Here is an 18,379-nt window from a genome sequence, read left to right on the forward strand (position 1 = left end):
CCCATTCCTGCTCTCTGTAGCTTTCCCAGGCTGTTGTGGGCACACCCAGAAGAAAATGGGGTCCTAGCACTTGCCTGCTAGACCGGCCTGTCTAAAGCCTGCTCTGACCACAGAGCCCGGTACCCACTTCTCACCAACAGGCAGGAACAGGAGGTGACGGGTGAGGAGGAGCAGGGTGTCTTCGGCAGGGACTTCTGCAAAGCTCTTACCCGTAGCCAAGATCGGAGGGTCTAGTAGTTCAAACTTATTCAAAAATTCAACCATGTGACCGAAGAATGCCCCAACACTAGAATACAGCGTGTCCAACTCCGAAACACCCGGCCGTGACGCACATCTAGCGGGCCGGCCACCTTGGTCAGGCCCGGCAGCAGTGATCGGGGTCTACCCTTGACCCCACAGGCCACGGGACTAACGCTTAATTTATCAGCACAAATCACCCATTACGACAAGACGCATGCCCTAAAGTCACAGAACGGTACTAGGTTTCTTAAGCGTAAAGAAGCGGTTAAATTGGAAAAAAAGTGGGACAGTTCGTATGAGTTTTACGGTTTATTAAATAGGAAAGTGGTCCGTCTGAACAGAAGAAAAGGAAATTTATTTTAAAAAATAACATCTAGAGAAAAATGGCCAAAAAGGCGTATGGTGCCCCCCCTACATTGGAAAGCAGCTGGAAAAGCACCCCGGGAGACCTCGTGCTGACCCAGGAAGGCTGCGCACACAGTCTCAATCCCTGAATTCCAAACTTCGTTGTACAAGATGCCACTCGAAACGTGTATCAAAACCCTCCAGCCGAAGCAGCTTTTCAAATCCGAAGGCCCACAGATGCGTTTAGATGGTCGCACACAGTGGCGCGCCTGTGTGACCTGGGACCCCGCGGAAGGACAGCAGCCAGGCTCGGGTCTCCAACTGTACGAGCCGCCCGTGAGGCCCCAGGAGGGGACTCTGAGCCAGCCGGGGCACCAAGTGAGGTCACAGAGGCATTAGGGCCTTGGGAGGCGAGCACGGAGCCGCGGCTCACCTACTCCCTCTCCTTACGGAATCAAGGACGATCGATTGAACTTATCTTACGATCGACGTTCTGGAATGACGACGGAAAACACTTATTACAGAACTGGCGTTTTCATGTTTAGTAACTTCAAAAGATCCCTGGCTTTCACAGAAACGTCTTCCGATAGAGCATCAGTCCACCCGGTAGCAGGAGCTCGCCAGGAAGGGTCGCGTAGAAACCAGGTGCAGCTCTCCCACGCGGGGGGCTCCTCACTGCAGCTGGGTGCTAGTGCTGCTTAGGTCACGAAATTAGCGGCATGGTGAGTATTTTTACTACGGCCGAGGACGACGTACTCAAAGACACAACGGCATTTTCCAACCCGGCGAGCGGCGGCGTCCGGACGGAAGCAGGGCTGCGACCTGGAAGCACCTCAGAGTTCTCAAGACTCCTCTTCCTCATCTTGAATTTCAGAAATTCTGTCTATGGATTTAAGGATTTCGGCCACAAGATTCAACGTTTCAGCTCCAGAAACCAGCTGCCTGAAACGGAAACGTGGATGTTACCGTCCGCTACCACGGCTGGGCAACGTCAGAAGCAACAAAGCAAAGTTCCAGAGTGAAAAGCAGGCTCTGGGTGGGGGCCCCTCTGCCCCAGAGGCGCCTGCGGTGGGCCTGGCCGCCACCACCCTTGTGGAGCTCGGCCCGCGGCACACAGACGGGGACGCGCAGTGGGAGCCACCACGGCGGACCCTTCCCAGGGGCCTCCCAAGAACCTCTTTGCTTCTTAGGACAAGAGGGAAACGCTGTGACTCGTCCCCATTCAGAACTGCGACATTTCGTGACATTTCGTAGGTGAGGGAGGCGGGATTCCCATCTGACGTCAGTGCCCAGGTGAACACGGCTACTGCCACGCAGAGATTCCAGAGCCCGCCGGTCGGGTACGCATCGAGTGGCCTCGGGGTTAATAGGACTGTCAGGCGCACTTCTGTTCCCAGAGCCCCGTCCGCTGCTCGGGGTGCGGTCATGGCTTGAAACCCTGCGCTAAGGGACTCCGCCTCCCCGGGGTCACCGCCTCACCCCCGCCCGTGCCGAGGCGCCCTCGGCTCCCCAGCGCTCACTTTATGGAGGAGTGGGCGTTGTTCATGACGACGCGAAGGTTCTGCAAGGCCACGTCGGTGTTGTGCTTCACTATCGTCAGGCTGGCACCCTGGCCGGACCGCAAGGCCTCATTCTCGCGCTTGAAGTTAGAGACCTGCGCCTGGAGGGTGGGCGAGAGCGGGAAAGGGCTTTTGCGGCTGCAGAAGAGAGCATCTGAAAGGCAGTCCAACTAAAACTGACCACGGCACCCTCAGCAGGGGAGGTGGGGGTGGGGGGGGGACAGGGCTAGCCCCCGCAAAAGCCACTCTCTGCTGAGGGGGCTCTTAGAGGACACGGGCCTGTCGTGTCCTTCAGTCTGTCCTCAGCGCTCCTCCACAGGAATGAGAAATCCGGGTCAGCATCCGTGCTGTCCCAGATGACACAGCAAATGCCCACGACCCTCTCGGTGAGCAGAAAACATGGGGCCAGAGCGACCGGGCTGCTTCTTTCGCTTGGGGGGGTGGGGGGGGGGGGGGAAGCCTGCACGTCCCGAATACAGGGTACAGGGGTTCCCGCTGCTGGGGAGGTCCCCCGGATCTGTGTCCCTGCCGTTCAATCACCTGCAGCAAGCTTATTTCCTGCTTCAGTTTCAGGATGTGATTTTCCGCCTTCACAGCTCGTTTCTGTTATGAAAACAAAAACAAGGAGGCATCGCTAATAAGCAATGTGGTGAGATGCCCTCACGGGGCGGGGGGTGGGGGTGGGAGCTCCAGCTCGCTCTGCCCAGCAGGTGGGCCCATTGTGAGGGACCCCCGCTCACTCCACGCCTCTGTGGGCTGACAACAGAGGGTCACGCCCGGCGCGTCACAATGCACCCCCCCCCCCGGCCCCTCGTACTGTCATCAGCTCCAGGTTCTGCTCCACCTGCTGGACCACGGACTCCAGATCTCGGTAGTCACTCTCCTCCTTTATCATTTTTGCTTCCAGCTTCCGCTCCAGCGTCCTCACCCTTGTGAGACAGAAGACCAAGTCACTGCCAACTCACGCATCCGGCTCTCAGAATGCGTCCGAGAGGCAGTTAGGTCGGGCGGGTTAGCTGAAAACCCCGAGAGCCCGCTGCCTCGGCGGGAGCCCCAGAGAGCGTCCCGAGCTGGCTCCCGATCACCAGTTCGGCTGTTCTTATCAAGTGTGCTCGGTCTGGGTCTAACGTTCAAAATAAACTTTCGTGCAGAACCAGACACGTGTCTGAGGCGGAGGACCCGCACGTGACGAAGGCTAGACTCGGCTCAACTCTGGTCGCCTCGTTACCGATTTACAATGGATTCGGGTGTTAGCAGGCATTTTGAATCGCGGTCCTAACTGAGAGCTTACATACATTTCTGTTTGAGTTTCAGAGAAGCTCTGAACCTCAGTCAGCTTTCTTCTCAGCTTAGAATTTTCATCTTTCAGCTGCAGAGAAAGAAAACCCTCATTAGAAATTCTGAGTCTCGGCGTCTCACTCAAAAGGGGTCTGCGTCTCTGTAATTTGGTTCTAGAACTCCCTGATGAGCAGAAACGTTCTAGGCAGTCAGCCTCCCGTCCGCTCACGAAGGAAAAACACAGACGGAAGTGTCTCCTCCGGAAGGCCTCCGGTTACGGACGCCGACTGCGCTCGCGACTCTTTTTTAGGGGATGATCCTCTTTAAGAAATCTCCTCTAGTCAGAGCACGGCGAGGTGTCCCTGAGCTGCCGCCGGGAGGGGACCCTTTCCTGAGGGGAGGCCCTCGGAGGGCCTGAGCCAGACCACACCGCACCGCCCTCCACAGTGCTCTTCAGGTGGCACATCACACACGGGATCAGTCAACACGGGGGACCGGTGCACAGGGACTCTAGCAGACGGCCGCACCACAGACTGTCTTGTCCTCGGAGCCAAAACCCCAGGCCACCGTGGACACCAGGAGGCTCGGGGTCCTCTGCGAGCGCGCTGCTCACGCACGGGTGCCGGCCAGGGGGCCGCCGTGGGGCCCCCTCACTTACTGCTTCGTAGCTTATCTGCAGCGTCCGCAGGTGCCTGTCTCCCAGAGACTCTCCGGGAGCCGCGAAGTCTGCCCTGGGGCTCCCCGCCGGAGAGGCGCGGGAGTCAGAGTCACTCAGCGTCCACGGGGGCAGGGTCTCGGGCCCCACCAGCTCCGACGGGGTGGAGAAGAAGGAGACGTATGTGCTGCAGGGCGACGTGCTGGCGGCGCCTCCTAAGGAGCGGGTCCGCTCCACGCTGGACGGCAAGTAGGCTCCGTTCCACCCCTCGTCCTCGTCCTCGTCCTCGTCCAGAAGGTCGCCAGCCCCCGTAGGGTCTTCGAAAAACGGCTGCTGATATTCCAGGCCATACCCCACGGTCTGGGGGGTTGGGGAGTTGCGGCCGAGTCCCAGTGGGTGCCTCGTGGGTTCCTAAGGAAGATGGCCAGACGCACAGCTCAGACTCAGAAGCCACTGGAGGCCGGTCTTCCGGGGGGCGCCTGACAGTGGAACGAGAGGCCCACCCGCCTCCCAGGAGAGAGGAGAGCCAGAAAGGGTCCCGCCGGCGTTGGCTGTGGGCTCCCTTTGCGCCGCCCCCCGCCCCCGGATCCTGCAGTGTCCCCCACATCGGGAGAGGGATGTCCTCCAGACGTTTCTCTGTGTACGGTCGTCGCAAACGACGCCTCGAGTTACCTTTGAATAAACCCTGTTGTTGGCAGTGTCTTCTCCCGACAGGCCGAGGTTCTTGGTTTTCAGAAACTCTTTGAAGGAGAATGGATTGGCCTCTGCAAGATCTTCAAGTTTATCATCTGCAACGGTAATGCACGTCACAAATCCAGAAAGTCTCCCATGACTCGTTAAAAGGGAGCTTCCCTGTTAGTTTCTTTCCAGAACACGGCCACATCTAAAATCAGGACTGCCACCCTCATCACCCCACCAGAACTCGGCGAATGCTAAGAAATGAGAAACCTAGCCAATAAAGCAGACCTGCGTCCATATTCTGAGTTCTCTTTCCCCCTGGTTCCTGCACCTTACTGCCCACGGCAATCACCTGGGGGTCTTTACAAGGACAACTCACGTCCATCCCCACACAGCCGAGTTAGTTGGCCTGGGGCACGACCTGTGCCGGGGGCCATCAGTTCCAAAGGTGCAGCCAAATTGGGGGTCACTGCCCCCCACCCCTTCCCCTGCTCACTCATCCCCTCTTCCCTGCTCTCTTCTCGGCCTCCCTCTCACTCTCCTGGCCCCTAACCAGCCACCCTGTGACCCTTTCAGTCCACGATCATCAGAGCCCAGGTGCCAACTTTGTGTGATGCTGACTCCTGTTGCCCCTAGCGCTTGCTGCCTCTTCAGACCCCTTTAGTGTGACTCCCCACGTCTGTCATCCTGCGTGTCCCGGCTTCCCCTGTCCTTGTACCCTCTTTCCTTCTACCTTAGGATCACGACGGACTCTGTAGGTTTCTACCCCCACCTGGTCTTTCAGACTCCAGGCACAAAGTTATATGCTGTCAAATGGACAACTCATCGTTGGCCGCGTGCTTGGCATTTTGTGTCGGGCAGAGAGAAAAAGAAAGGATCTTGCCTAACTACCCTACCTCCAAAATGTGTCTCCTGGGCTCCTGGCGGACCTTGCTTAGTGCATTTCCCCTTTCCGTAGCCAAAATCTGCAAAGAGACGTCATCACCCTACTGTGGTCACCTTTGTAACAGCTTTTTTTTCAACACGGGGTCTCTACCACAATGATTCTCACAGCGTGGGTAACTTTTGAAACACAAGCCCCCAGGCTCCTGCCCGCGGCAGTAGAACCTCTGTGGGCCCTGGCATCTGTGACTCAGAAAAAGCTTCCAGTAGGCTCTGATGAGCAGTCTGGCTGCGCACGTCCACCGTCCGCGGTGTCTTCTGAACCCTCTCGTGGGTGGCCACTCCTCTCTAAGACCCCGATGGAAGCACCTGAACTCTCACCACTCACCCCAGCCAACAGGCAGCGGAACTGCTTGGGGGAGAACGAGGCCACTGCCCTTACTGGACGAAGGCGCCCTGGCCTTGCGCCCCACCACCTGGAAGGAGGAGATGGCTTGCGGTGCTCCCGCTAGGCATACCTCTCTTTCAGCACTTACCACCATCCTACCTTGGAAGTGTCTGTGTTGGGGGGGTGGGGGGGTTCCCCAAGGCCAGACTGCGAGCTCCTAGCTGGCGGGGGCCGCTCAGCACTTGCGTGTCCCAGGGGCCAGCGCACGGTGGCACTGAGTGCCCCTCGCTGGGTCGAGGGCAGAGCTAATGCTAACGTGGCGCCGGCTCGGGGTCCCTGAGGCTTGTCTCTCACCTGTGTCTCCCACGGAAGCTAGCACCGGACTGGGCACATAGCACATAAACGTCGGCCGAATGCCGAAGAAGTGGGAGTCCAGGTCCCTGCCATGGGGGCGCTCACAGTCTAGCTGGGGGAGACAAGACCGGCGCTCACAGAACGCAGGAGCTGCAATAACATCAACAAGACCGATTGGCCGCGCGCTCTGCGCCGCCCGCCTCACCTGGAGCCCGTCCCGGCGGGTCGGGGGCGGCCCCGGGGCCCGGCGGACTCGGCCCCGCCGTCCCGCCCGGCCGCTCACCGTCCGGAATGACGAGGCTCCGGGCTCGCGACAGCGGGGGGACGCCAGGGCGGCGCGCGTAGCCGGCCATCGTCGCGGGCCCGGCGGCGCCGGCCCTCCCTAACCCAGCAGCGGGGGCTCCATGGCCCCGGCTCCGCCCCGGCCGCGGCCCGAGTCCCCCACCACCGTCGCCCGCCGCCCGGCCGCCGCTCCCAGCCTCCCGCAGCGGCTTCCGCTCCCGGCACCGGAAGCGCGCTCCCGAACGCCTGGAGCCGGCGCCGCAGGGGCGGGGCGGCGGGGGCGGGGTCGGACGTGACGACGCAAGCCGGGGGCGGAGACCTAAGATGGCGGCTATGGCGCTGGCGGCGGCGCGGCTGCTGCTGGTGCGCGGCTCGGGCTCGTGGCGCCGCTCGCGGCTGAGGTGAGCCGGGGACGCGCCGGGGGTCAGCGGGGGACCCGGGGCGGCTCGCGTCTGTCCGGACGCTCTGCCTCTGGCTTCTCCACGCCCAGGCGCCGCGCCGGGGGTTCGGGCTCGGGCTTCGGGACGCTGGCTTCGTCTCCGAGGCGCCGAGGGCCCTTCCCTGCCTGGGGCCCCAGCTCCGGGCCCCGAGACCCATCCGCCTGCCCTCTCCCGGGCCGCTGGGTCCTCTCCCGCCTTCTCCCGGGCCGACGGGGCCTGTCGGAGGCCACGTGTCATCTCCGCCCCGGCCCCCGTCCTGTCGCGGGGGGGGCCCCCCTTGTGAGGCCGAGCCCGCGGGGCCTGCGTGCCCCAGACCGCTGTGCTGTGTCCCCTCGCCTGCAGACAGCGCGCTTTTTCCGTCCCCGCAGCCTTCCCGCCTTCCTGGCCGCCAGCACGTCCACTCGGGCCACAGTCGGTGGCGGCCCCTGGCTGTACGCCGCACCGTGCCGGGCGGAGATAGCGGGCGCAGGCGGGAGCGCGGGCCGCGTAGGAGCCGCGGTGTGAACGCTTAAAAGAAGTCCAGCAGTGGGATCTGACTTCCCGTAGAGTGCGGAGGGGTCGCCTTGGGAGGAGGCGGCGTTGAAGCCAAGAGGGGAGGCACGGGAGGAGGGTCAGGCCCCGGCCAGGCGGGAGCAGGAGGAACAGAGGCGTTGGGGTTAAGGAGCCAGGTGTGTGTGTGTTCAGGGCAGCACCCGCAGGCCAATGTGACTGGGTCCTGGGGGGCGGTGGTGGAGAGGCCTTTAAGAGAGGAGTTTGGAGACAGTTGGAGTCCAGACCACCTGGGGCCCCATGGCGGGGGGTGGGGGGTGGCTTCTATTTAGACTACGGTGGGGCATTTGAGGGCCAGAGCGGAGCTCGGTGCTGTAAGAGAGATTTAACCCGGGCCGTCAGGGTGAGGTGTGGTGGTTAGTCGTCTGCTCTGTAAGAGATGTTTATAAGAGAGAGCGGTTACGGCGCAAAGAACTGACCAACTGGCCACGGCCCCCTGGGCTGAGCCAGGATTTGTCCCCAGCAGTGGTGTTCCTGCCTGCTCCCGCGTGTCGTCTCTAAGTGCTCATGTAGACGGGACGTGACGGCCAGTCACCACGGGCTCCGCGGTCTCAGGTCTGTAACCGGCCACTCTCTCTGTGTAGGTCCGGAGCTCCCGCACACAGATGCTTCAGTAGTGGCGGGGCCTACCCCGGCACCCCGCTCTCCTCCCCCTTCCCTGGCGTGCCGCAGCCTGTTTTCGCTACGGCCGGTGGACAGGAAAAGTTTGAAACCAAAGTGACCACGCTGGATAACGGGCTTCGCGTGGCGTCCCAGAACAAGTTCGGACAGTTTTGTACGGTGGGAAGTAAGTACTGTCGGTAGTGTTGTGGGTGCTTCACTGACCGCTGTGCTTGGTACGCGGTTCGTGCGCTGGATCCGGAGGGGGAAGTACGCTCTAGAATCTGGAAACTGAGTACTCTGAGCGTGAGCCGCCATGTCGGTGCTGGGCCTTCCCCCTTTGTAGCTTCCAAGAACTCTAAACCGTCTCCACCACCAATACCAAACGTACGACTCCGTGAGCGTCAGCACGCGTGCAGCTGTGGGTACGTAGCCCGGGGAGGGGACACGCTGTCGCCTTCACATGGTGGCGCCGGCCTGTTTGATCACGTTCAGTTATAAAGGTTTCTCTTGATTGAATCCCTCCTTCTCAACATTTGACCTAACTTGTCATTTTTCTTTTTATTGCCAGTTCTTATTAATTCAGGATCAAGATACGAAGCCAAATATCTTAGTGGAATTGCTCACTTTTTGGAAAAACTGGCATTTTCGGTCAGTGTACGATTTGTAATTTTTGAGACTTTGGGAAGGATCTACCACGTTTTGGTTTTTTTTTAGAACGGTTATTTTAAATTTTTTTTTTTTCAACGTTTATTTATTTTTGGGACAGAGAGAGACAGAGCATGAACGGGGGAGGGGCAGAGAGAGAGGGAGACACAGAATCGGAAACAGGCTCCAGGCTCCGAGCCATCAGCCCAGAGCCCGACGCGGGGCTCGAACTCCCGGACCGCGAGATCGTGACCTGGCTGAAGTCGGACGCTTAACCGACTGCGCCACCCAGGCGCCCCTAGAACGGTTATTTTAACAAGGGACTGAGTCGATAAGGTGTTGCCGCTAAAAGATGTTTAGATCGGAAGACGATTTGGTTTCACGTTTTAAAAGTCAAAATAGGTTTTCTTTTCTAAAACCATACGTTAGAAGCTGCTTTAGATTTTCTTACTCAGGTTCACTTGTTTGTTTCCACTAGTCGACAGATCGATTTGACAGCAAAGATGAAATTCTGCTCACGTTGGAAAAGCACGGGGGTATCTGTGACTGCCAGACGTCAAGGTACGCCAGCTCATTTTGCAGCCACGAACTGTGGTGGTTATTCTCTGTCAGAGTCCCACTGAAACCCACGTCCTGGAGAAGCTGGGGACGTTGGCGTTGAGAAGGAGCCTGGCCTGGGCAGGGTTGGGTGAGGGATTTGGTGGAGGAAGGACACAGGCGGCGACACTTACAGCAGAGAGCACACTGGAGAGCCAGGCGGTCCCCGGAGGTTGCTGGCTGGGCCCTGGGGACACAGAGCAGGCCCCATCCCCAGTGTGCGCCCAGAGCCAGCAGAGGGCTGCGCCACAGGTAATGGAGACGAGAGCCAGGAACCAAGACTAGGGGTGGGGGCGTGGGGACAAGCAGGTGACCTGGTCCGGAGTCCGGAAAGGAACGATAGCAAACTTGACATCGGCTGGTCTTGAAAGAGTTTGCCAGACTGGACGAGGGGTGGAGGTGGCCCAGACTCTGGGAACAGCAGGGGGAGAGGCTCAGCCCGGAAGAGGCAGCGGTCTTTTGGGGGACCGGGAGAGTCTGGTGTTAGCCAGCACGCGGATGGGGTGCAGGGGCTGTGGACGAGGGCAGGCGGAGTTGGTCTGCCAGACGTGGCTCTGGTCCCCAGCTGCGTAAGGCTGTGCGTCCCCCACGCCGACCCGTCGGTCCGGGCGGCAGACCCTCAGGAAGCGCGTGACGAAGCGCACCCCCGTGGTGCAGGTGGTGGGGAGCCCGTGCTCGTGAAAAGGTCCGAGAGCTGGTCCTCGTCCGTCCGGGCTGGGCAGCCGCTTTCGCTCCAACACGTGCGGGAAGTTGCGCTGGAAGATGGGGCGAACCGAGTGTGTGCTGGTCCTCGGTGCCAGTGGGGAAGGGCCCCCGTTTGGTGTGCCCCTGTCACGACCCTGACACCTGGTGTCGTTTCTTCTTTCCAGGGACACTACCATGTACGCCGTGTCTGCGGATTCCAAGGGCCTGGACACGGTGGTTGGTTTGCTGGCTGACGTGGTCCTGCACCCCAGGCTCACAGGTGTGCCCTGGGCTGTGTGCGGTGTCTAGGGGTTGGACGCGGAGGGGGGCAGGCGGAAGCCCGGCCCCCGAGGAAGAGCACCGTGGCGCCCCCGTGGGCTCAGCTACCAGTGGGCTGTCACGATTTCCTAGGAAGTGACGCTGGTGGTCAGGAAGGTTCTTCGCGTCTAACACTTTGACACCCCTTTATGCCTTTGGACGTTTTCAGTGAAGTTGGATTTTTAATTTCTTTCTTCCTTAAGTTTTTATCGATTTACTCGTTTAAGTAACTTTTACGCGCAGCGTGGGGCTGAGACTCTCGACGCCGTGATCGAGAGTCGCACGCCCCTCTGACGGAGCCAGCGGGGCACCCCTGGGTCTTCCGTTTCTCAAAGGCATTTCAGACAGTCTTTGAAAACTCTGGCTGGTATGCTGCCGGAAGTTTCCACGTCCTGGTCTCCATCCCCTTCCTTGGCCTGGTAGTAACCAGACTCTGATTCCGGGCCCGAAGGGGGCTAGAGTGGGCCGTGCTGACCATTCCAGCTGCCCTGGCTGGGCTCTGGTCACATCAGCCTGGCCTCGTGGTCCAGGACTGCAGTGCTGAGTTAAGAACTTTCCGGTACTTGCTCCAGCTAGCTGATGAAACAGCAGCCACGATGTAGGCCCGTGCCTCTTTTTCCAGTGCCTTCACATCCAGCGCAGCTTCACCCTCACAGCAGCCCTTAGGGGCCTGAGGGCCTCTCATGGGGAGGAAGCTGGGGCTCAGAGCAGGCCCGGGTGACCACCTCATGGCCGAGCCTGGCGAGGCCTGACGCCTCTAGGCCCTGCCCGCCCGGCGCCGTCCCCCTCGCTCCCACCACTGCCCCCCCGGTCTGCCCCAGGTGAAGGCAGAGGAGGTTGCCAGCATGTCTTTCGGCCAGTCTGGTGGCACAGGCCCAGGGCCATCTCCCTCCTGGCTGGTGCAGTCTGAGCCTCGCCTGGGTGCTTTGCAGATGAGGAAATCGAGATGGCACGGATGGCTGTCCAGTTTGAGCTGGAGGACCTCAATATGCGGCCTGACCCAGAACCACTTCTCACAGAGATGATTCACGAGGTAAGATACAAAACTCGCAACGTGCCCTGCTCCGTATCAGTGGCCCTCCTGCCACCAGGGCGGTTGGGAGGGGCCTTCTGCCTTCCTGAGGTCATTCCTACAGGTTCTAGGTGTGGTCAGAACATTCCTAATTCCCAAACCTGCCACTCGTGCGAGTTTTTCATTTTGTAATTTTTTTTTTTTTTTTTTTAGCATTTTATCCCTTGTTTTTGAGGAAGTGTGAGCGGGGGAGGGGCAGAGAGGGAGAGAGAGAATCCCAAGCTAGCTCCGTGCCGTCAGCGCAGAGCCTGATGTGGGGCTCGATCCCACGAGCTGCGAGATCATGACCCGACTGAGCCACCCAGGCGCCCCTCGTTTTGTAATTCCTACGGTAACAAGATTTTTATCGCTCTGTGTCTAGAGCGAGGCTTTTATTTCGTACGGGTTTTTTGAGTTTTCATCCCGGAGAGGTCGATTTTGTGTTTTTTAGAAACACACAAAGCTATTCCTGCCAAACTAAGCAAAGCACCCACGGGCTCTTCCTGCCACAGCTGGGGTCACGGCAGGCCCGGCGCGAGGGGGGACGCCTGGCCGTGGCCCTCTTGGTCACCTGTGTTTCTTCCCTCCTTTGTTAGGCTGCTTATCGGGAAAACACAGTTGGCCTCCACCGTTTCTGCCCCACAGAAAACATAGCAAAGATGGACCGAGAAGTGCTTCACTCCTACCTGAGAAACTATTACACCCCTGACCGCATGGTGCTGGCTGGGGTTGGGGTGGAGCACGAGCACCTGGTGGAATGTGCCAGAAAGTACCTGCTGGGAACCCAGCCGGCCTGGGGATGTGAGAAGGCTGTGGACGTCGACAGATCGGTGGCACAGTACACGGGGGGGGTTGTCAAGGTAAAGCCGTGATGGAAAAGCGCCCGTGACCTCGGGTCGCGTATGCCTCTTTTGACTTGGGTTTTGGCACGTTGTCGGCTAGAGCCTGTGGGTGTTACAGTCAGCCGTGAGCCCGTGGCTTTGCCTTCAGTACGCATTCTGGGGCCTGAGCGTGACGTGCGTTCCTTGGTTAAAGCTGGGGGTTTGGTACAAACGGGAGGCGAAGGATAGTTCTTGTCTCTAGAGAGTTTTCTGGTGCTCGTGTGGGATTTCTGTGACTGTTTTTAAGCCTCTCTGACCTGAGGGGTGGCTGAGGCCTCCTCGTTTTCCACGTGGGTACACTGCTCACCCTTCTTGGTTACAGCTGGAGAGAGATATGTCCAACGTCAGTCTGGGCCCTGCCCCGTTCCCCGAGCTCACGCACATCATGATAGGACTGGAGAGCTGTTCCTTCTTGGTAAGTGCCAGCGGGGCCCTGTGCGGCGCGGAGTTGGGCGTCCCCTCGCGGCTGAGCTCGGCCCTCACGTCTCTCGCAGGAGGACGATTTCATCCCCTTCGCCGTGCTGAACATGATGATGGGGGGCGGCGGCTCCTTTTCGGCCGGCGGGCCCGGCAAGGGTATGTTTACCAGGCTCTACCTCCACGTGCTCAACAGGTGGGTTGGGTCCCTTTCACCTGGCTGTCCCCAAGGTTGGCAGGCCCAGCTGAGGGTGCTTCTGGACCGTGACGCCGCCTTCCGGGCGTCCCCTCGTCCGTGCTCCTCACAGGCACCACTGGATGTACAACGCAACCTCGTACCACCACAGCTACGAGGACACGGGCCTCCTGTGCGTCCACGCCAGCGCCGACCCCAGACAGGTGAGGGCCAGCCCCGAACGCGAACGCGGTGGCCTCTGCTTCCTGTGCAGGTCACGTCCCCGCATACAGAGCTGGTCTCTGGGAGCACAGATGTCACCACCTGAGTTAGAAGAAACGGGCTGTCACGTCCTGACCACGCTCTTCTTCGTCTCCACGCTCTCTCTTAAAGGTTCGAGAAATGGTGGAGATCATCACGAAGGAGTTCATTTTAATGGCTGGAACCGTGGATGTGGTAAGTGTGGCACAGAGCCACCTGCAAACGTCCCCGCGGTGTTGGCGGGTTAGAGAACACAGTGTGGGGTGGCTGGCGGTGGGCCCATCCTCTGTGCCCCCAACATCGCAGCCAGAGCAGTGCAGCCCCCTGGAGTGACCCAGGTCTGCAGCTGAGCTCCTCCCCTCCTCCCTGGTCTCAGCACACAGAACAGCCACTGCCCTCAGCACCCAGTCTGTTTGCATCTGACGGGCCCTGGGTCCTTTTTAAGCTTTACCGGAAAGAATAGCACAGAGCAGTCTTTTCCTTTTAACGTTTATTCACCTTGAGGGAGAAAGTGTGCAAGATGGGAGGGGCAGAGAGGGAGAGAGAGAATCCCAAGCAGGATCCACGCTGTTAGCATGGGGCCCAACACAGGGCTTGCACTCACGAACCGCGAGATCACAACCTGAGCCAAAACCAAGAGTCAGACGCTTAACCGATGGAGGCTCCCAGGTGCTCCAGGAAAAGGAATATTATTTTAAAAATAATATATTGGGATGCCTGGATGGCTCAATTGGTTGAGCTCTGACTTCGGCTCCGGTCATGCCCTCAGGCTCCGCATCGGTTCAAGCCCCACATCGGGCTCTGTGCTGACAGCTCAGAGCCTGCTTAGGATTTTCTCTCTTCCTCACTCTCTGGCCCTCCCTGGCTTCTTACTCTCTCTCTTTCAAAAATAAATACTAAAAAAAAAAAAAAAAAAAAAAAATAGGGGTGCCTGTGTGGCTCAGTCAGCTAAGCATCTGACTTCGGCTCAGGTCATGATCTCACGGTTTGTGAGTTTGAGCCCCCATCTGGCTCTGTGCTGACAGCTCGGAGCCTGGAGCCTGCCTTGGATTCTGTGTCTCCCTTTCTCTCCCTCCCCCTCCCCTGCTTGCGTGCGTGTTCTTTCCCCGTCAAAAATAAACATTAAATGAAAATAAAAATACCATATTTGTGGCACCTGGGTGGCTCAGTTAGGTGTCTGATTCTCCGTTTTGGCCCAGTTCATGATCCCACAGTTGTGGCTTTGAGCCCCACACTGGGACATATGCTGTCAGCACAGAGCCTGCTTGGGATTCTCTCTCTGCCCCTCTCCTACTTGTGCTCTCTCAAGATAAACTTAAAAAAAGTTTTTAAAAGTAATATATTAAAAGTCCGCGTCGGTGGCTCTGTTAGCGGTCTGCTAGGAAGTACTTCCCGCTAACGTGAAGCTAACTTGAGGTAGGTTTTATCTGCCTGGAGTTGCAAACATAGAAAGCGCTCATCTCAGATCGGAGATTATTTTCCTCCAGCAACGATGCGGACTCTCAGCGGCCAGTGTCGTCCGGCAGGCGTGCACGCTGTTCGGCGTCCGGCAGCTTCGTGTCGGTCGGGTGCCATCTCTCACCCGGCCGCTCTCCGTGCCCCGCGGTTTCGGGGCTGAGCTTTGTGAACGCAACTCGTGAGAGTCCCAAAGTTGCAAATCTCATGCCCGGTCAGAGAGGCTCACGGCACAGACTTGGCACACGGAGCTGGTTCCCTCCGAGTTCCTCGGGGAGCGTGGGGAGCCCGGTGGAGCGTGGGGAGCCCGGTGGCCTGGGCCCTGCACCTGGCGTCTGGGTGGAGCCCCAGACTGTTGAATTTGTCTTCCTGGTGACGTGGACGCGACTGGGCAACAGCGTGTGAGTTGCCGGGAACTGAACCGTGTGGCTTGGTGGTCGGACCCCCAGGTGGAGCTGGAGCGGGCCAAGACCCAGCTGATGTCCATGCTCATGATGAACCTGGAGTCCAGGCCTGTGATCTTCGAGGACGTGGGGAGGCAGGTGCTGGCGACCCGTTCCAGAAAGCTGCCCCATGAGCTGTGCGCGCTCATCCGTGAGTACCGTGCTGGTGGGCGGGCCCAGACCCGGCTCCCTCCCTCCCCTCCCAGAGGCCGGCCAGCCCCGAAGAGGTGTGATGCCTGCGGGCTTTTGTCTGTGCCAGCCCTACTTCGTGTCCCTGAGTACTGAGCCCTGTGCCCCCAAGGTTTCACCATTTTCCCTACCGCTCTGGGTTTTTAAGCGGATTCGCTGAGATAATGGACGGAAATGCTCCGCTCGGGGCTCGAACCGTGTTGCCCTTCATGGTGTTGTGGCAGGTGTCTTGGCCGCAGCTTTCCATGGCCTCCCGTGAGTGACCTTCAGGAAGTCCTGGAATTTCCTCTAAGTGTCAGAGCGTTATTTGTTTGTGGCCCTTTGGGGGACAAGCTTATTTTCTCTGTAGCAGGTCCTCAGAGTATCTGTGACCCCCCCCCCCCCCCGTGCTGTCCTGTGGTGACGTTTGTTACCTCGCTGCTCTGGCACTCGCACCCTCCCCGGGGGGCCCCCTCAGACCCTGGGGCGCGCAGTACCCAGTCTCCCCTAGGCCTCCTCCTCTGGAGCAAAGTCCAGCTGCCCGGGCCTGGTGTTCCCAGGCAGGCTGAGCTTCCGGGCCCTCAGAAGGCGGGCCCCTGTGTGTGGCCGCTCCCCTCCCCCCCAAGCCCTGGGGGTTCTTTGTTTTTTCCTTCCCTGCAGGCTCTCCGTGTGGGTAACTCTGCAGGTGAGCTTTTCCATTGAGATGCATCTGGGCAGGTGTGCATTCCTGCATCTGAAAATAACTTGTAACATCCCCATTTACTGGGAAAATTTGTCACTTCACCCTGAGTCACCCTGAATTCTACACACGCCTGAATCTGGACTCTCCGAAGTCCGCAGCCTGGCCCCGGACCCCTCAGTCAGGGTAGTGGCCGTGGCCACGCGCGGAGAGAGTCCGTGCAGGGCTCGGGCGTTCCCCTGAGGTCTCCCTGTCCCCCGTGCTAGGCAGCGTGAAGCCAGAAGACATCCGGAGAGTTGCCTCCCAGATGCTCCGCCGGAAGCCCGCGGTGGCCGCCCTGGGCGACCTGAGCAACCTGCCGGCCTACGAGCACATCCAGGCGGCGCTGGCCAGCGGGGACGGGCGCCTGCCCAGGACGTACCGGCTGTTCCGCTAGAGGCCGTCGCGGTGCGGCCCGATGCGGGCTGTGGACGGAGCCCGTGTTCGTCGGTGGGTTTTGGGTGTGAATTTAGTGCAAAGATTCATAAAAGGTGCAAACCGGGGGACTCTTCTCTTAAACTCGATCAGATTTAATGTCGCCGAGCACAGCTCTGCGTCCGTTTCTTCAGGACGGGTAGATCAGGCAGCGGAATAAAGGTCTGTCTGTGTCGCCGCGGCTGGGAACCAGGCGAAGCGGAAGACCGCCGGGGGCCGGCTGCCGCGCGGGGAGGCCAGGTGGGCGCCCCGCCCCGTCCTGCGTTCCCAGAGGCGAGCGGCCTCGAGTCCGCGTCAGAGCGACTCCCGGGGTCTGCCGCGGGGCGTGCTCCTCGGCGCGGCGCTTTCCTTCACCCTCGGTAAGGATGGGGTGGCGGTAAGCATGGGGTGGCGAGAGGCCGGGCTCAACCGGCGGCGTCCGGTAACTGGAAGAGCGTCCCGATTCCCGACGGCACGGCACGAGTGTCGGCGCCCTGGAGGGAGGTGGGGTTTCCTCGAATCGCCGGCCCGTGTGAAGAGTCAGAGCCCCGAGGCCGGGGAGCGTTCGGTTCCGCGGATGCGCGTGGACGCGTCAGGAGTCGCCCGGCCAGGTGACCCTGGTAATACAGGGTGGTGTTGTGCTTCCCCGACGGGTACGCACACGGAGCCCCTGGGCCCCTTGGGGCACCGCCCTCCCAGCCTCTGGGGCACAGAGGGGACGGAGGGACGCTTCCAGGAAATCAACCCTCAAACGTTCTTTGGTCATTTAACCTGCTTATTTTTGCTGGAGCCCATCCTCCGCTTTTGATGCCTTCCCTGTGCACTTAGCGGCGTCAGGGAGGGTGTGTTTACGCGCTGGGGTGGAGCCCGGGGGGCCGTGCCCGGGCCACGGTCCTTGCCTTGCAGACATTCCTGTGGTTACCACCCTGAAGGGGAAGCACAGGGGGGCAGGGGTGGCGGGCGTGGTTAGCCCAGCTTAGCTGGGGGCAGGGCTCACCGAGAGCCCTCAAGGGGCCGTCCGGAGCCCCCACGGGCCGCACTCAGCCTCCAACCACAGACTGCTGCGCCCAGACCCAGGGGTCTGCTCGGAAGCTGGCGCCAACCGCCCCTTGCCCCCGAGGGCTCCTTGGCACCGCGCAGCCGCAGCCCGTCCTCTGGCCCGCGCCAGCAGAGCGCGTGTGGGTCAGACAAACTATCCTCACACCGAATTTTCAATTCTTTATGAAGCTTGCTTTGCAGAGACTGGCCTGTGTCATTTGAATCTATCTGAGTTTTAACCTGGCTCCCAAGTGAAACCCGAGCATCTAAACTCTCCCGGCTGCTCCTAAGTGAATGTTCTGACTCGGGACCCGGACGTTTGCCGACATCCATCATATCGGTCGGAGACGACGCCTGAGATGATGCGTCGCCTAGCCTCATTTTCAGGACCCCTCACCGCAAAAATCTGTCGGAGGTTTTCAGTTTATTGACTCAAAACTCATCGGCACATTTCTTTGAACAAAATTTTATCGACAGTGAAGTTTCGTGAAGTCAGACAGGGTGGACAGGCCTCCTCGGTAACCAGAAGTGGGTGTCCCGCACGACGAGTCTGGAAGCCGGTGCTAATAAAGCTGATACACTCTTACTTTGGAAGTGGCTTCGCTTCATCGTGGTTCACGCAGGGCTGAGGTGTTCCTTTCTCCCGGAAAAGCCCCTTTCCAGCCAGCCCGTCTGATGGGGCGGCGGCCGGGGTGGGGGGCAGAGGGCAGAGGGAGGCGGGTGATGCCGGTACAGCCACAGTCGACACCGAACTTCCTGCCTTTGAACTGGACTTGAAACCTTGTTTTCTGGGAATGTCGTAAGCATGGGGTGTGAGCACACGGAGGCTCTCTTTCTAGGACTCAGTCTTTGGCCAGAAAG

The 18,379-nt window shown here is 59.7% G+C and overlaps 2 protein-coding genes across 4 annotated transcripts; one reads left to right on the plus strand and one right to left on the minus strand.

The window, feature by feature from the left end:
• Positions 1-536: 536 nt before the first annotated feature.
• Positions 537-6,861, minus strand: ENTR1 (endosome associated trafficking regulator 1). Of its 2 annotated transcripts, XM_047093813.1 has the most exons (11): positions 6,663-6,861; positions 6,380-6,529; positions 5,652-5,720; positions 4,750-4,865; positions 4,081-4,488; positions 3,440-3,513; positions 2,962-3,073; positions 2,685-2,747; positions 2,106-2,245; positions 1,761-1,941; positions 537-1,527 (listed from the first exon to the last, which is right to left on the minus strand). In XM_047093813.1, exons 1-11 carry the CDS (start codon positions 6,730-6,732, stop codon positions 1,507-1,509), a joined length of 1,404 nt encoding a protein of 467 aa, XP_046949769.1. In that variant the 5' UTR covers positions 6,733-6,861; the 3' UTR covers positions 537-1,506. The 2 variants fall into 2 exon arrangements, with proteins under 2 accessions (XP_046949769.1, XP_046949770.1); XM_047093814.1 differs by lacking the exon at positions 1,761-1,941.
• Positions 6,862-6,985: 124 nt separating this feature from the next.
• On the plus strand, positions 6,986-18,104 carry PMPCA (peptidase, mitochondrial processing subunit alpha). 2 transcript variants are annotated; one of them, XR_006964763.1, is made up of 14 exons: positions 6,986-7,062; positions 8,235-8,437; positions 8,822-8,901; positions 9,377-9,459; positions 10,365-10,459; positions 11,430-11,530; positions 12,145-12,408; positions 12,752-12,844; positions 12,924-13,042; positions 13,155-13,245; positions 13,415-13,477; positions 15,187-15,331; positions 16,294-16,516; positions 16,636-18,104. XR_006964763.1 is itself a non-coding variant. In XM_047093791.1 (13 exons), exons 1-13 carry the CDS (start codon positions 6,986-6,988, stop codon positions 16,461-16,463), a joined length of 1,584 nt encoding a protein of 527 aa, XP_046949747.1. In that variant the 3' UTR covers positions 16,464-18,104. The 2 variants fall into 2 exon arrangements, 1 of the variants encoding a protein (XP_046949747.1); XM_047093791.1 differs by having other exon boundaries at positions 16,294-18,104.
• The last annotated feature ends 275 nt before the right edge of the window (positions 18,105-18,379 follow it).

This window comes from Lynx rufus, unplaced genomic scaffold (assembly GCF_022079265.1).
Source record: "Lynx rufus isolate CCGP_SWC_20201006 ecotype Redwood Valley unplaced genomic scaffold, mLynRuf1.p SCAF_36, whole genome shotgun sequence".
NCBI lineage: Eukaryota > Metazoa > Chordata > Mammalia > Carnivora > Felidae > Lynx > Lynx rufus.

Coding starts and splice junctions, on each gene's coding strand:
- ENTR1 (XM_047093813.1), bottom strand. CDS start 6,732: ATGGCCGGCTACGCGCGCCGCCCTGGCGTCCCCCCGCTGTCGCGAGCC. Junction 5,721..6,379: donor AGCTTCCGTGGGAGACACAG/GTGAGAGACAAG, acceptor GTCTCTTTGCAG/ATTTTGGCTACGGAAAGGGG. Junction 3,074..3,439: donor TCTGAAACTCAAACAGAAAT/GTATGTAAGCTC, acceptor CTGTCTCACAAG/GGTGAGGACGCTGGAGCGGA.
- PMPCA (XM_047093791.1), top strand. CDS start 6,986: ATGGCGGCTATGGCGCTGGCGGCGGCGCGGCTGCTGCTGGTGCGCGGC. Junction 8,902..9,376: donor TGGAAAAACTGGCATTTTCG/GTCAGTGTACGA, acceptor TGTTTCCACTAG/TCGACAGATCGATTTGACAG. Junction 10,460..11,429: donor CCTGCACCCCAGGCTCACAG/GTGTGCCCTGGG, acceptor GGTGCTTTGCAG/ATGAGGAAATCGAGATGGCA.